At 45.0% G+C, this 17739-nt stretch overlaps 1 protein-coding gene across 2 annotated transcripts in view; it reads right to left on the bottom strand.

Annotated features, from left to right (window-relative positions):
- Positions 1–10773: 10773 nt before the first annotated feature.
- Positions 10774–17739, bottom strand: part of LOC133115210 (netrin-1-like) — a 51409-nt gene continuing 44443 nt past the window's right edge. For both annotated transcript variants that reach the window (XM_061225004.1, XM_061225005.1), the window contains exon 7: positions 10774–12321. In XM_061225004.1, the coding sequence (XP_061080988.1) occupies positions 11993–12321 (329 nt within the window). In that variant the 3' untranslated portion in view covers positions 10774–11992. The remainder of the gene's footprint in view (positions 12322–17739) is intronic.

Genomic DNA, 17739 nt, shown 5'->3' on the forward strand with positions numbered 1-17739 from the left:
AGGAAGAAAATGAAAGTTCTGTTCACCACAAATCACCCTCTCCCCATCACCCCCAACCAATTCCCCACCCCCATTAGCCCCGCCCCCAAACATGGAGATCATTACCGTCACATGCCCCCCCCCCCCTCGGCCTCTGTCAAGGACTCCAGACAATTCGGGAAGCTACTTAAGATGCAAACCACCTGGGGGAGGGGGGTATGGGGGGGGGTTTGCAGGGCACAGGAGTGGCCCGCTGTGGGCTCAGTAGATTAACAGGGGAGGGCTAGAAGAGACGATTAAACCCTGGGAAACCAGGGGCCACCCGTCCTGGGGCCTTTGGTGTTCGGGGGCCCCTCGCGCCTCTGGACTAATCTCCCGTCAGAGGACCCTCTCCTCCTCTCCAGCCAGGCAAATGACTTGGTGAAAGGGACTTCATTTAACTTTTTAAAGACTGCCTCGACTTTCAATTTCGGGTCGGGGCCGGCTTAAAGCCCATTAAAAAAGGTTTGTCTAAGCCGGGCTTTGTCCCCCCGAATTCAAAGGCTTTCTTTCCTGCCGTAAAGTATATGCAATCGAGCCTTTCTTTTAACATCTACTTATCCTTACCCCCATCCACCCCCCACCCCCCCCATGAGTCTCTCACATCCATTGGCAAAAAAAAAAAACCCACCCCCCCTCCCGTTCTCTCCCAACACTGAATTTCTGAAGTCTCACACGATAGCGTGTTTGCTCTGGAGCGGCCAGTCAAAAGCAAGGGCAGGTTAACCCTTAAACGTGCTTCTGAGGTCCACCATCGCACGTTCTCTTTCCGAAAACAAGTGTCAGTGCATAACCACAGCAGGCCATGCTGGGGATATTAGGTCAGAACAAGGTGCAGATCCATCATATAAAAACACAGTTGGTCCTCCCTACACAATGAATGAACGATACTGCTAGTTTGCCATCAGCTTTGTGCACTGGATTGATGAAGATTATGGAAAGACTATGAAAGATAAAGACAAACTAGCTTACTTTTGGCAGCATTTTGAAAATCTGAAGCTTGTTTTCATTCCATTTAAGTTGACTCTGCCTCTTTTTTCACTGTTTTGGAATGACAGATAACATTAAACAGCTGTGCACTCATGCACTGATGTCAAATGCCATCAAAGTCAAATATACAGAGAGACAGTATGTGTTAACATGGCTTACAAGAACTTAACACGGCACCGTGTAAGTCCATTTCCATTCGGGGATGAAAACTCATGGCCAATAAGGTGACAGCATCTGCTGGGAGTTGGCTCTGCTTGCTGGCAATAGTAGCTTTATGAAAACATCAGCTGGCAAGCAAAGTCAGATGAGCTCCTGTTTAGCTATTCACTCCCCGAAACAACCGACAGGCCGCTAAATGACTTTAGTCAGAAAAGGATGTCATACATTGCTCCGATAAGGGGGCCCAATCACGGCGAGTGTGAATGTACATTTTAAACACCACGTGCAAGCAGCGAGCAATGTTAATTTTGGGTACATTTCAAACAGTGATCTTCCATGATAGCAACAGTAACATCATTGTTGTCGCATGAGTGCAACTGGATTCACAAGTAAGAAAATGAGTCACAGCGAACAGCCCAGAGACGGTTTAACACATTTTCATGCAAAATGAACGACACTCTGGAAAAGTATTTTTCGAATGATTGAAGCAGCCAGAGTGGCAAACAGGGACAGACTGGTGCACGTCAGCAGGTATTTGGGGTGAAATGACGTACGTGAGAGGGTAATCAGGTCCAGTGTGTGGTCTATGATGCTTTTTTGCCTTTTGGGAAGTGCCAGAAAAACCACAGGCCTGGATTCAGTCAAAATTTGCTCTTAACTTTGACTCAAAAATAAATGAAAGGGCTTTCATTTATTTTTGAAAAATAAGTTTCACAAGTTTCACAGCTTGGCCAGTTTGGCACTCTCCAAAAGTAGCTCACTAAACTTTGTTTTTGTGAACGCGAATGTTGATTGAATCTAGGGCAAAATGTCAGTGCCATATTCCTAAGGATTAGGAAAGTAAAATTATTGTAATGGGGCAAGGGGCCTTTTTGCAAGAAATTTGTCCTGCTGCTCTGTATCATCATTATACATTTGTAAAAAGGTGGCTAATCACATTAGCCTTAAACTTGACCTTTCTGCAAAGGTCACCCGAGCCCTTTGTGACATACTGGGGCTCCGAAAGTGGGAGGGGCTGGGTGGGAGCTGCAGGGCTTTTTGCTTAGTTCTCTTCATCTGGGTAGTCCTCTCTTTATTTCAGTTATCCTTTCTTTATTTCGTTTCATTTGTGTATTATGACAGTTGGGAGAGTGAATAGGGATCCTAAAGCCAGCGTATGGAGAGTTCCTCATAGAACAGGGAGAGCTGCAGTTCCTGTGTCTAAGGAGAGTAACTCACAGAACAGCACATGACAGGGAGAGCTGCAGTTCCTGTGTCTACGGAGAGTAACTCATAGAACAGCACATAACAGGGAGAGCTGAAGTTCCTGTGTCTAATGAAAGTAACTCACAGAACAAGGAGAGCTGAAGTTCCTGTCTGAATGAGTTGGATTCTTCTGACCAGGGAGAGAGTTTGTTCACAGCTGTCACAGATACATGAGGACAACATGCCTTAAAAAAACAACAAAAACAATGTTATACTATGTAATATTTATTGTACTCAATAAACATAAACTTAGTTGGTTTTCACACATAGAATAGCATTGAATAGCCAGACATACAGCAAACATCGGCACACAGGCCAAAAACACACATGCACAAACACACATACACACACACATGCACAAACACACATACACACACACACACACACAGTGAAGTCAAGACCCTCCTTTAACGAACTTGCAAACTGTGCATAGTTACACCAAGAACTCAACCTTTGCGATATTCTCATGCGCTTGTTTACATTCATATTACAACATATTCATATGTTCCGCAATAATCGTTCACTTCGGTTTTTTTGTTTTTGTTTTGTTATCACGTAATGTAGAAGACAAAGCAGATGGCGTTGCATGTGTGAAAACGACTTTTACCATTAAATTACGTTTTACAGCTATTTAATCTGTATCGTGGCGTGTGATGGGGAATATTACGCAGGGGAAACTACCTGTGTTGTTAAGGGTTTCCATTCTTCCGGGTGCGTGCATAGCGTGCGCGGCCGAATTCGTATGCTAGTTTAAGCACACGAACGCGCCATGATTCTGCATGGGGAAATGTTTCAGAGATCATATTTTTTTTGTTTTGCTTGTTACGATGCATGCACGTGTAAGCTATTAATTTGCTGTGATAGGTCATCGTTGTTTATTGTAATAGCATTGTTTCTTGTCTCCTCAGTGTTTACCAGCCACTGTCAGCTTCATTTACTAGTACAGCATTCAGTTAATTGCTACTTTAATTGAACCAACCCCTCCCAGTAACAGGGTATAGCATGACCTGGAATTAACGGGGATAACATGTCCTGAATATAACAGGGTATAGCATGACCTAGATTTAACAGAGTTAATCATGTCCTGAATATGACAGGGTATAGCATGACCTGGATGTAATGTAATGTAATATAACAGGGTATAGCATGGCCTGGATGTAATGTAATGTAATGTAATGTAATGTAATGTAGCAGGGTATAGCATGGCCTGGATGTAATGTAATGTAATGTAGCAGGGTATAGCATGACCTGGATGTAATGTAATGTAATGTAATGTAATGTAATGTGATGTAATGTAGCAGGGTATAGCATGACCTGGATGTAATGTAATGTAATGTAATGTAGCAGGGTATAGCATGGCCTGGATGTAATGTAATGTAATGTAATGTGATGTGATGTAGGTACATGTTGCAGCGTATTGGTAGAACAGGACCTCACATGCCTCAGCCCCTGGGTCTCCGGGTTGCAGTCAGACACACACAGGGTTTGATTTTGGGCCACACATGGGTGGTATGTCAATGTGTGAGTTCTGACTGCTGTGGTTATCTCCCTCTCCCTCTAGAGGAGGAGAGCCACTGGCTCCCGGAGCCGGCAGTGAGCTGCCGGGTACGTATGGAGGAAGCCGTCCTGTCTCTCTCCTCACTCCCCACTGTCCTGCCCTCTCTGCACCACCGACGCCGCCAGAAAACCAATTCTGCATTGTTCTCCTGCTTTGGAACAAGTTTGCTCTCCGAGAAATAAAGGCTGCATTTTGTGAATTGATTGAGCTTCAGAGATTTGTTTTCGTTGGTTCTGTTTGTTTGCTGGCTCCCCTGCAGAGACATTTTGGGGAAGGCCGGGACCACAAGGCTCCCCGACGCTGCAGTTCAAAACTAAGTATAAAATTTAAAGAGAGCGGAGCGTAATGGGCCTCCTTTGAAACACAAGCCATTTTCGATCGATGTGTTTGCTTTGGAGGATGTTTTCACATCTCCACTTCCATTCTGGTGACATGTTATGCTTCAGAGGGGAAGAATTGTATGCAAAAATGTCCTCTTTTTTCTCCTCTTAAGTTCCTTTGGCAGCTCTCATGTGGGAAAAGGGACAAAATCAACAACCACATTAATAGCCAGAAGGCTATTGTGAGAGCCCAGCCCACCACATCACTTGTGAGTGTCTGAACCCCCCCCCCCCCCCCCCTCTATTTGTTTTAGCCCCCTTCCACAGCCCTTTAATCCCCTCTGTTTCGGTCTTCCTGTTTCGGGAATGTTGGTCATGATCACGGTACTGCTAATTACCATCCTGCTGGTCGGAATGTGGCCTGGAAGCTAATGAACATGAGAGTGGTGGTGCCGTATGGTGATGGGGGGGGGTGGAAGGAGGGGGAGACAGTGCATTTTGTGGGCACATACATAGACTGTGGTGAAGACATGGTGGAACCACAGACACACCCACTCTCCTGAAACAGACAGACCCCACATCCCACATCCCCCTCCATCCCATCCCACCCTATCCCATGGGGTGACATTCACTCAGGCAGTAAGAGCAGTCGTCTGGCAGTCGGAGAGTTGCCGGTTCGATTCCCGCCCGGGCTGTGTCGAAGTGTCCCTGAGCAAGACACCTAACGGGCTGGTTGGTGCCTTTCATGGCTGCCAATCCATGTTGGTGTGTGCATGTATGTGTGAATGGGTGAATGAGTAGCATCAATTGTACAGCGCTTTGGATAAAGGTGCTAGCGCTTTGGATAAAGGTGCTATATAAATGCCAACCATTTACCATCCCATCCCATTCTGTCATTCGCGTTAGCCTTTTATTCTTTAACATTCATTTTGTGTTCCTGACACTCCAGATTACTGAAATACAGAACAGTGGTACGGACATGCTCACAAAAGCCTGTATCAGCACACTGGGGTGTTTTGGGATACCCCCCACCCATTGCTACCCAGGCACATTGCGTCCTCTGAAATGGAGAATGAATTCAGATGTTAAACAATATCACATCGAGATAACATTAAATGAATGTAGATCATGAGCCCCATTGTGACATCACAGCGAGATTGAAGTCAGCCTGCCAACGATTGGCCCAAGATTGTATCCTTAAGCTTCTTCCAGTTACCTACAAAGTTTTTTATGAAGCATGAATTTTAAGACACTTTGCCCATTAATTGGTGAGAACTGCTTTGGCAGACTGTTGAATATATGAACGTGTTATTAAGACACAACGCTCTGACGTTTTATGAAATAATAAAGGGCTATTTTACTGAGGCTGTTACTAACACACATATTCTTCCCATCATCTTATCGCCACCCTTGCTTATTGCCCTTGGTGTTTCACTGGCAGCTTAAATGCCAGTATGTTTGGAAGCGATGCATTTCTAAATAAATGTCAGAGCGACTGTTTTTTGGGGGGGACATGCCAAGCTCTTGCAGTCTTTGCAGAGGTTTGATTCATGAAAAGGCAGGCTGTTCTATGCCTTGCTACCCATGCGTGCTTTAACGTCTTCCCCAGGACCGTGTTGTGAAATAACCACACAACTCTTCTGTGGAAATAACAGGTTGACAATGTGATTCAATGAGAAAGGCTCGCAAATATTTACACCCTGGCTGTTAGGAATGAAGGCCTTTCCGGTCCCGCAGGATAACGAGAAATAGCTCAGAGAAACTACTAAGAGTGACAGCAGGAGACAGCTAAAAGAGATAGCATGGTCCTGCTTAGCTAACGACCAAGGTAGGCAGCCTATAGCCTAGTGGCTATCTTGCTAGACTGGGACCCAGAAGGTTGGTAGTTCAAGCCCCAGTGTAACCACAATAATATCTGTGCAGCCATGGCCCTTGAGCAATGCCCTTATAACTCCACATTGCTCAAATGAACTGTAATTTGCTATGGATAAAAGTGTCAGCTAAATAACTGTAATGTGAAGGGTCCTCAATGTTTGGAATGTTTCGACTGGAACACGGGGAGTCAGAATGTTCAACGTGAGGAATATGGAGCATCCAGTGGGTCTGGCTTAGAGAACCCATGGTAGTGAGCATGAGAGAGGATGTTGGGAAGGGTTTTTCACACAGTGTCGTTCTGTGTGTGAGGTGTGAGGTAGCCACCGAAGCCCAGCGGGGCCACTTCAAACGCACGTTTGCTAAGATGTGCGTCTGTGTCCTGTGCGGAACGGAAGCCACAGCACCCCCCCTCACTTCCTCCCATCTGACGGCTGAAGCTACGCAGGGCTGGACTGGGGGGGGGGGGGAGACCTCCGGTGGAAAACCAGGTTACTTTTGGAAGTGGTGTTGCTGTAGCTGCTTACACCAAACTACGAACGGCCACACTTGCCGTCACTGCTCGAACTCACTTGAACCGATGTCGGGCGTGTTTCATTTAATGTCGTGTATCTTTGTGTTGGTCATGTCTGGCAGTGGAATGTGATGTTTCATGTTTTCTTTTTTCCAATGTGGGGAAGGTCATGTGACGCCAGCATTTTTAATGGCTGTCAGTCCTTTTTCTCCATTTTCTTTTTAAGGGCAATCAAGTATTTTATTCTATACTGTTCTAGTAAGGCGTTTGGGATCCTGAATAATATATACTCAGTGAGCACTTTATTAGTTATTTATTAGACTTATTTTTCAGACTTCTACTGCTGTAGCCTATCCTGTTATCATGTGTTGTGTGTTCAGAGATGCTCTCCTGCATACCACTGTTGTAATGTGTGGTTATTTGCATTACTGTCACCTTCCTGTCAGCTTTGACCAATCTGGCCATTTTCCTCTGACTTCTCTTATAAGTATGTGTAAAATGTTCCTAATAAAGTGCTCGCTGAGTATATACCATCCATACATTTCAGGAGCTGACATAGTTCAGGAGGTAAGAGCGGTCATCTGGCAGGGTTGCCAGTTCAATCCCCCACCCTGGGTGTTTTTAAGTGTCCCTGAGCAAGACACCTGATCCCCAATTGCTCCTAACAAGCTGGTTGGTACCTTGCATGGCAGCCAGTTGTCGTTGGTATGTGAGTGTGTGAATGACAGGCATCGGTTGTAAAACACTTTGCATAAAGTTACATTCAGTGCCTTGAGAGAACAGGTCCGCACCCATGTGTTTACATGAGTTTATTATAACTGAATTTTCTCTTTATCGTTCAGTAGTTAAAGTTCTGATTTTTTTTATTCACAGCCACCTAACGAAAACAAACCAAAAGAAAACACAACATAAGTAGAAAAAACAAAGACACAAATATAATTGACATTGTTTCATGTGACATTAAATATATTCATATATAATAACCACAATATATTAGTATGTATGTCTTATAGAGTAACATTGCACATGTTTTGCAATGGCCACAGCGTAACATAATTTAGAATTCATAGCGTGGACAAAAACAGGGACCCGGAGTTCTGGCAGGTGAGCAGTGAAATCGGGTAAATATGGAATGGCCCTCACTTTGCTCAGAATACCGATTTGCAGCTACTGGAAATTAAAAAATAGGTGTAAATGTAAGAATATATCTGACAAACATGTACACATTTACACTTAAATCTGTATTTATTGACACAAAAGAACAAAAGAATAAAATGCAGAAAGACATCAGTAAAAAGCATCTAGTTTATCTTCACTTTTTATTACATAAAATATGTATCCTGGAATATAAAGTATATTGATTTGAATGAAGGAAAAACGGCAATGTAGCATTTACATAAAACGATGTTTTAAATGAAACCCCTGGATTTGGTTGCTCTGTCGGACCTGACTTCTCTCTATGTGTGTGTTGTCCTTTGTAGAAAGTGTGTGAAAATGTTTGATGGTCTTTCAGTCATGTGACCCTGAAATAGCTTGTGATTGGAGAAAGTGAGAGGGGTGCTGAGGAGGTACCCCAGGGGATGTGAAGCTAAGCAGTAGATGTGTGGGTGTGTGCATATGTGTGCGTGTGTGTGTGTTTGTCTTCATAAGTCTGTTCATTATGAATGCGTTGGTGACAATGCATGTGTATGTAATTGACACTGTGTTTCAGTGGAAGGGTGTAAGTATGGGTGTGCATGTGACTGTGTGCAGGTGGGCATGAGTGGCTATGTGTGTGCATGTGTAAATGTGTGTCAATATGTGTATATGCGCTTGTGTGCATGTGTGTGTATGCGCACAAGTGTGTGTATGTGCATATGTGTGTCAGTGTGTGTGCTTATGTGTGTATGTGTGTGCGCATGTGCCTATGTGTGTAGGTGTGTGTTTGCGTGTGCTTGTGTGTGTATGTGCATGTATGTGTAAGTGTGCATGTGTTTGTGTGGGTATGTGTGTGCGCATGTGCATATGTGTGTAGGTGTGCGAATGTGCATATGCGTGTAGGTGTGTTTGTGTGTGCGCATGTGTGTATGTGTATAGGTGTGTGTGTGCTTATGTGTGTAGGTGTGTGCATGTGCATATGCGTGTAGGTGTGTGTGTGTGTGTGCTTATGTGTGTGTGTGTGTATGTGTGTGCGCATGTGCATATGCGTGTAGGTGTGTGTGTGCTTATGTGTGTAGGTGTGGGTTTGCGTGTGTGTGTGTGTCGCATCTATCCCAGCACTCTCTCTGCATAAGTTTTCCATCGCTCCATTAACTCACTGTACAAAAACACTTCCAATAATCACTTATTTTTTTATCTACAATACTTATAAATCTAGTTAATAGTATTGTCAAATACCCTAGTCCATATTTTAAATAAAAAATGCTAACTATATAAATAATCATATACCTGTAACTCCCATTTAATGAGTAGCAAAAACCATTTTTCACATCAGTTATGCTATTTGATTTATTTTACTGCTTTATAAAACTTTAAGGTTAATATGACATTAAGACTACTAAAATATATGCATATTATCGGACCAGGCACACTCCACACTTGGAAGGCAGACCCCATTCCGTCTCTAAAGGTTAGTTTATGTTGTACCTTGAAGAGAAATAATTTTTTCAAAAGCAATTTTATGGGCACATTATTGCTCAGTTGCATATCACGTAATTGGCAGTGGCAACACATTTTTCCAACAAATTTTTCCAAAGCTTAAGCTGAGAAAGAAGCATTCAGGCTTGCACACGTGATTGGCAGATCTCATAACAGTTTTATCAGAGCAAGAGAGATCACGCTGATTCAGAGAAACAGAGAAGAAATTGGCAGTGATTTGCGTTATGTTAGAAGTGACACTGATTCCAGTTAGGCAGTGCTTGCTTTGATTGCGTTTTTCTTTGTTTGAAATGCAGCCGACAACACAAGGCAGGAAAAATGAACTCCTTTTGGCCACACATACAGCCCACTCTGGCCTCTTCTGTGCTGAAGCGGTGTCTTTCAAAACCCCCATGTTTGGAACTGCTGCCAAAGTCTTTTGCTATTTCCTGCTACATTCACTTTCAGCAAACACTTTTAAGTTCAGGTTGAAATGACTGAAGCTTGTTTTACAGCAGGGATAATCAAATCTGGCCCTCAAATCCAAATCCAGCCTTGGTTTTCTTTCCTCCATTAACTGAAAAAGGACTGCTGCTGATTCTCCCAGGTAAAGGGAGGGAGGAAAACCAGCAGTTCCCAGCCCTGGAGGAGCACGATTTGATGATCCCCGTTTCACAGAAATGACAGTGGCTGAGCTGACCAACACTACGCTGATTGCTGGCCATATCGCTCCACAATAGTCTTTTTCATTGATATCACTTTACATCACTTTCAGGTACGTTATTTGTAAAAAGGAAATCATATTAATAACAATAAAACATATGAGGAAAGGATGACGTGGAGTGTTATTGGGTGGCTCTTTGCTGCAGTTTTGCCGGGTCCAAAGGCTGGAGAGTCCAGAAGACCGAGGGAGTTCTGGGAGTTTCCCCTTGTCCTCTCTCAGGCAGAGTGTGAGCGGACCCCTCAAATGCCTTTTCCGAAAAAGAAAAAAACAGCGCAGTCTTTACAGGGGGTTGAGTTTGTTTCTTCCAGGAAGGAAAACAACATTTAATCTGTGAGTCTGTGTGCATTTACACTCCAGCCATCGACGATGGACAATCAATCAATGCTTAACAGTAGCGCGTGGATTTCGCATTTACTAGCACTATGCCTTAATAAAGGTCTCCTGTCTGTGGTGGAAAACACCATCAAGCCATGAAAAGCTGCACAGTAACTGAATTTCAAGCTAATTTCTGCCCCTAATTAATCTTAGCATCAAACCAGAATGATTAGAATTATGATTATGATATATGATATAAATTATGATATGATTATGAACTTGAGTAAACCCTGACAAAACGTGCAGCTTGATTGTGGTACATTGTTTGCTACCGTCTGTGAAAATGAGGCCTACAGCTTGCATCATGTGATATCAAGAAGTGTTGAAACGCACACAAATGGTCGCTTCCCATTTACCCTAAAAGAGAACATTCTCCAAAATATGACATGATACTCATATTTAATTTCATATTAACGTATGAATATTGATGAAAAACGGATCACTTCCAACAATTAATGTGTATACAATCTAGACCAGTTGTGGAGGGCCGCACTCTCTGCTGGTTATCAGCCTTTCAATCGGCAGCCAATTAGGGCCTTGGAAACGAGATGTGCAGACTCTTTAGCCAATCAGTGACTTAAATTAAGCACTTCAGGAACACATCAAGAACCAGCAGACACAGCAGCCCTCCAGGATTTAAGATCCCCGTTCTAGAGCAGGGATACCCAATCTTATGCAGACTTTTGTTCCAACCAAGCAGTAACACACCTGACTCTACTAATCAAGGTACTTAGCAAATACTATAGTACTTAGCAAGTACTTAGCAAATACTATATTGATTCGTAGAGTCAGGTGTGTAACTGCTGGGGTGGAGCAAAATCCTGCACACACACACACACACACACACACACAAACACCGGCCCTGTCTGGGTAAGATTGAGTATCCCTGCTCTAGAGCCTACACCTCCATTGCAAGCCTGAGTCTAACCACCAATAGACACCCTCTCCTCTGTCTGCTACATGATATGGTAAGCCCTTCTATGACTCTTTGGGTAAAAAAGAAAACGGAATTATTTAGAGTCAATTACATTTTTCACAGCAGTTCTGTGTAAAGGCTAACTGACATATTTGTTTTTGTGTTATTAGACATACAGAAACTGCAATAATACCTTTTAGTGTTTACAATCTTCTGTTTACACGGTTGCATGTAAGTTGACAAATATTAGTGACACACTCTACCTGCTAAGTTGAGAGATCTTTATACATTAGATATAGCCATAGAACAATTTTCAAATATGAACATGATACAGTAGCCTGTTTTTCTTTGAAAAAAACAAAAACTACAATGTTCTATATAGACGGATCTGAAATATTAACGTAATGAATAAAATACAAATGACTTCATATACTTGTAATATTAGGTGCAAACTCAGCAAATCCACAAAAAAAATCTTGAAGAAATAACTGACGACGAAACTGCAGAAAAGTGATCTCCTTCACCGAAGTCCTTTGAATAAAAATAAAAAAAAGAACATTCTAGTATTTCTCTTTGCGCTTCTACCCAAAGCAGCAGAACACAGTCTGTCTCTCTTTCTTCCTTCTCTCTCTCTCTCCTTCCATCTCTCTCTCCTCTCTCCGCTCCTCCGTCTCTTCCTCCCTGTTTACGCCTTCTTGCACTTCCCTTTCTTCTCGCGCTGCTGAAACTTCCGGAGCCGACGGGCCCACGTGTCTCTCCACTGGATCACCAGGCTGCCCTTGTCCGCCACCACCCCGCTCTGGTCCGGGGAGTCGTCCTCGTTCCCCAGCAGGAGGTACTTCTTCCCGGGCTTGATCTTGGGGCACTTGCAGGCCACGTCCTTGGCGTGGACCCACAGGAGCTGGTCCCCCCGCCGAATGCGGCTCTCGCCCTGCTTGTACACGGAGATGACGTTGACCGTGAACTTCCACCACTCCCCGGCCCGGTCGCCCTTCAGGATGTGCACCTGCACCGCTGTGGAAGGGGTCAAATACGTATGTTAAATATTATATCTTTATACGCAGCACATATAGGAACAACTGTCCATTGATTACCAAAACCCACAAAATGGGTGTCCTCTGTCTGCCTCATTAAGCAGTGATCTGACATTTTCTATGTTGGAATAGGTATTTTTGTTTTTCTGGAACACATTCTCCACCAGAGTTTCACCGGAATATATTCACCATACCGTTTCACTGGAATACATTCACCATCAGACAGTTTCACTGGAATACATTCACCACCAGACAGTTTCACTGGAACATATTCACGACCAGACACTTTCACTGGAACATATTCACCACCAGACAGTTTCACTGGAACATATTCACAACCAGACAGTTTCACTGGAACATATTCACAACCAGACACTTTCACTGGAATACATTCACCACCAGACACTTTCACTGGAACATATTTCACTGGAACATATTCACCACCAGACAGTTTCACTGGAACATATTCACCACCAGACAGTTTCACTGGAACATATTCACAACCAGACAGTTTCACTGGAATACATTCACCACCAGACACTTTCACTGGAACATATTTCACTGGAACATGCCCTCCACCACTTGCCATAGAATGTATCCCGAGCTCTAACCTGTGCCATCTTTATTGCTCCTGCATTCCGTCCTCCACTGTTGACCTTTGCCCCCCCCCCCCCCTTTTTTTTTCTTGAGGCCTTGACATTCATTATTACGGCAACGGTTGCCATGGCATCCTCCGTTGAGAAACTGTAAACTGGTACCGGGGGTGGGGGGGGGGGGCCTATGCACAGCTGAAAGAGCAGTCGCTGCATGTAAAACTCCCTAATGTTTGACTGTGGTCGAGGTTTCCGTAGAAACGATTGAAAGAGAGAAAAGGAGACAGAGAGAAAAGGCCTCGGGGGCCTGTGCCAAACATTGGATTCCTTTATTTTCATTACAAACGAGAGAAAATAGCGAAAATTTCAAATAAAGGAACCGGCCAACACCGGAGGAAATATAGCATGAGTGATTACATCGGAGGTTAAGAGCGATAAAACCTTCGGCGAAACGAGTCATATAAATACAGCTCCGCAGTCCATCGCTGGCCGTTTACGATCTGTCAGACCGCGGTGTCTGTGGTCGAGGAGCAATAAAAACACCCCCGTCCCGGCCCGCAAATTTTAGCCGGCAAATATTGATGCCTCCACAGAAACCATTTACACATAGTCACGGAGACATTATTTGCTGCCGTTCAGTGCGAAACAATAGCGAAACAATAGCGTAACCTCTACACACTTCAGAGCTGTCTCAGGACTCCATGAATGCCATGGAAACCTCTGGCGCAAAGCCTCCACCCCCCCTCCCCGCAACAACATACTTCTCAATCCAGCCGGCCAACGGGATGATGAAATCTCAGGCTGTAATGGGATTCAGTGGATTGTTTCACACTGCAAAAGAAATCTGTCCTAAGTGTTTTAGTCTTGTAATGAGATCTCATTTCTTTCTCTCAAGTAGAAAATATTGGCTTGTTTTAAGATGCTTTTATGCTTGAAGTGAAATTGTCTTACACCATTGGCAAATCTTGAAATGAGTCCAACTGTCTTTTTTTGTCATATGTGGCAAAAAACTAATAGAAATACGATCAAAATCTAAAAATATAAGACTAAAATTCTTGTTAAGATGGACTTAATTTTTTATTTTTTATTTTTTTGCGGTGCAGAAATAGCAAAGTCAACTATTTTTCCACCCCTTCCCAGAAAATGCTGACAGGTGCCTCTCGACGTGTGTCAGTTGTGGAAACAGCGTTATGAAATGCACAGAGAGAGTGACCGGGGCCAGGGGCCAGGGGCCAGGGGCGGGGCCATGTGAGCAAATTGGCTGCAATTACAGAAGAAAAGAAGGCAGTTGGAATCACTGCAGCCTCTTTCACAGACCCACCATTCATTTAGAGAGAGTCTTCCAGCCAAAGGCAACTTGTTCGTCAAAAGAAAGAAGTTTGGGAGGGGGGTGGCGGGTATTTATATTTTTTCAGACATAGAGAATGTTCCAGAAAGGTCAGGATAGTCCCTGACCTCACGGCGAGGCCTTCCAGGCTTGGAGGTGGCTTCCGCTCACACACAAAGACGTTTTACTCTGGGAACTGGATCCAGGACCAGAATGGCCTCTCCCGATATATACCTCCCTTTCAGCAGCACACAGTCCTTTAATGCACAGTAAATGAACCCTCCCCCAAGCTTAGGGTCAATCAGAGCACTATTGTGGAGAAAACGCCCACTCAATGCAGGCATACGCTGTCCAAGGGGAACTGTCACCTGCAGCCAGTTACTTAAACTGGAAAAAAACGAAAAATAAGTCACTCAGCAAGTATTTTAGTCTTATATTTATTTCGTGTTTTTGGTAAATATCACCTAGATATTGCCAATGCGAAGAGACAGTTTGATACAATTTCAGTTTGCCAATGGGGTAAGACTTTCACTTGTCAAGCAAACAGTGACATAAAACAAGCTAATATTTTCTACTTAAGAATTTTGGTTTTAAAGTCTCTTACAAGATTTAAATACTTGCTAAGACTTTTTTCTTTTTTTTTTACAGTTTATTTACTTTACTTGGGGCAATTTGGTTTGCAGTCAGGGTCAATCATTCATCAGCAACATCCAGAAAAAAAAGCAACAATACCAACAAATGCAACAATACAAGATGACGATTACCACAGTACAACAATGTTCAGTAAATTCAGCAAATCAATGGCTACAGGACAAAAGGAAGGCCCCCACTCCAAAGTCACAACCCCACCCAACCCCAAGCCCTTCCCACTGCCTCAGTCACCAAACTGCGAGGGGAGAGAGGCCAGGGAGGGGAGCAAGGCCAGGGAGGAGAGCAAGGCCAGGGCAGGGAGCGAGGTTTAGGAAGAGAGAGAGGCCAGGGAGGAGAGCAAGGCCAGGGAGGAGAGCAAGGCCAGGGCGGAGAGCAGAGCCAGGGCGGGGAGCGAGGTTTGGGAGGAGAGAGAGGCCAGGGAGGAGAGCAAGGCCAGGGAGGAGAGCAAGGCCAGGGCGGAGAGCAGGGCCAGGGCGGGGAGCGAGGTTTGGGAGGAGAGAGAGGCCAGGGAGGAGAGCAAGGCCGGGGACACGCAGCAGACAGAGCGCTCGACCCGACGGGAACAAAAAGAAGGGAAGGAGCGCCAAGGCCCCCGCTGCGGCCGGCTGGGTCTGGGGGCCGGCCCACGTGCGCTCGGGGAGGGGGGACTAATGCAGTCAGGGCCCGGTTAATTACAGCTCCCAGGGTCCGGATTTCCGTCTGCTGTGGAGCGCGAGCGTTCGCCCAGCAGGGGGCGCTCCACATGCCAGCAGTGTGCGATCCCCGCCCAGCCTGCAGACAGCTGGGCTGCTTGTGGTCTGACCCACTGCGGGGCACGAGAGCAGACCCGCCTGCTGCCGGCTCACTGTAGTCTCCGTACCGTAAATCCTCAAATTGTGTCCAGGGTCTTTTATTTACTTAGGCTGCACAAAGCACAGGCCTTTATTTGGGGCAGGCTTGTATTCGAGGCAGGCCTTTATTTCTTATTAGGCTTCTGTTGTAGAATTTTATTCTTAAGGATCTTTTTTTCCTAAAGTGCGTTTTATTGTGAGACATACGTTTCGTTTGGAGCAGCATACCGGTAGGCTATCAAAAGATTTTCGCTTTGGTTTGGGATTTAATTGACTTTTGATTCTATTGCTAAATGTTGGGACTGATGGGCACTGAGATCTGGGGGGTATTTGATGGTTCACTGTTAAGCTTTATGTAGTTGAAAGAGTGTCGGGATTTCCACCCTTCTGTTTATTGCGAGCCAAGGCAGCCGCTTTCATTCATTCATTGAACGTGCGCTGTGCTGTAAATACATGGAAACCTTATTGTGTAGCCAAGTAGCCTAAATTGAGTTAATTTTTAATTCTGCCTGATTAATTTTTTATTAAATTCGTAGGCTGGAATGCCTCGCGGCAACAATTGTGTTTAAATGTATACTGCTTCAGCCTTTGGCAAGCTACTCAGAAGGGGGCGGCAAGCGACTGGTAGCTTGAGAGCAACGTGTTGGAGACCCATGGTGTAGGACAACGACTTTTCATTGGCAACAGTATTAAACCAACCAACAATATAAAATATTAAGAAGAGCTCTTTTATTTCATTGAGTTAAATCGAAACAATGTCTTCTAGTGCTCATGGACTGATAGCCCTACTGGTAGGCAATATTACCCCGGCTTGTATTTGGGGGCCGGCCTTTATTTGTCCGAATCGGCCACGCCCCCGGCTATTATCCAAGGCCCGGCTTCAGATAGAATCCCGGACACAATTTGAGGATTTACGGTACATACTGGACAGGAAGGAGGATACAGAGAGACCCCAGTCTAGAGGGAGGAAATCCGGGTCCAGACATAAATATATCTCAGGTTTTACCCTGGATACATCATGTCTACATCCTTACATGTGACTTTTGTGCTGTGTAAACAGGAATAAAAAGTGAGAAATGTGTGTAAAAGAAGTTGGTTAAGTCCAGTGCAGGAGTGCAACCACAGAAGTGTATCCTCTGCTGGAGTGAAAAATGATTTAAGAGCGTGATTTCAATTCAATTTTCAATTCAATAAGTCAAGGGTAAGACAGAAAAGGGCGAACACCAGGCCAGAGTAACCAAAATGGCAAACACATGCAATAAAACACTCCCCAGTGGGAGGAAACACCCTAAAACAGTGGCAAAAAGTCAAATAGGAAGAGATCTCTGGAACCGCCTGGCTATAGCGCAGGAGCCCATCCTCTGTGGCCGGTGAGGTGTTGATTCTGATCATCTTGCATCAATTCCTTCTGGACACGCCCACAGCCTAAACCTTTTCCTCCTCTCTCTCTCTCTCTCTCTCTCTCTCTCTCTCTCTCTCTCTGTCTCTCTCTCTCCCTCGCTCTGCCCCACACTCTGCCCCACACTCTACCCCACACTCTACCACACTCTGCCCCACACTCTACCACACTCTACCCCACACTCTGCCCCACACTCTACCCCACACTCTACCACACTCTGCCCCACATTCTACCACACTCTACCCCACACTCTACCCCACACTCTGCCCCACACTCTACCCCACACTCTACCACACTCTGCCCCACACTCTACCCCACACTCTGCCCCACACTCTACCACACTCTGCCCCACATTCTACCACACTCTACCCCACACTCTGCCCCACACTCTGCCCCACACTCTACCCCACACTCTGCCCCACGCCTCCAGGCGCGTGTGATGAGAGGGTCTGCAGAGGCAGATGAGCCACGGCTCCACCCCCACCCCCACCCTGGCCAGGGTTGCCATAGCAACAGGTCAAATGTCACCGCTGTTTAACCGCGTAAAGGGCCGCACACATTGCCCACGTCGCCCCCGCCGTTGCCGTGCAACCTCCTC

This window comes from Conger conger, chromosome 16, assembly GCF_963514075.1.
Source record: "Conger conger chromosome 16, fConCon1.1, whole genome shotgun sequence".
Taxonomy (NCBI): Eukaryota; Metazoa; Chordata; class Actinopteri; order Anguilliformes; family Congridae; genus Conger; species Conger conger.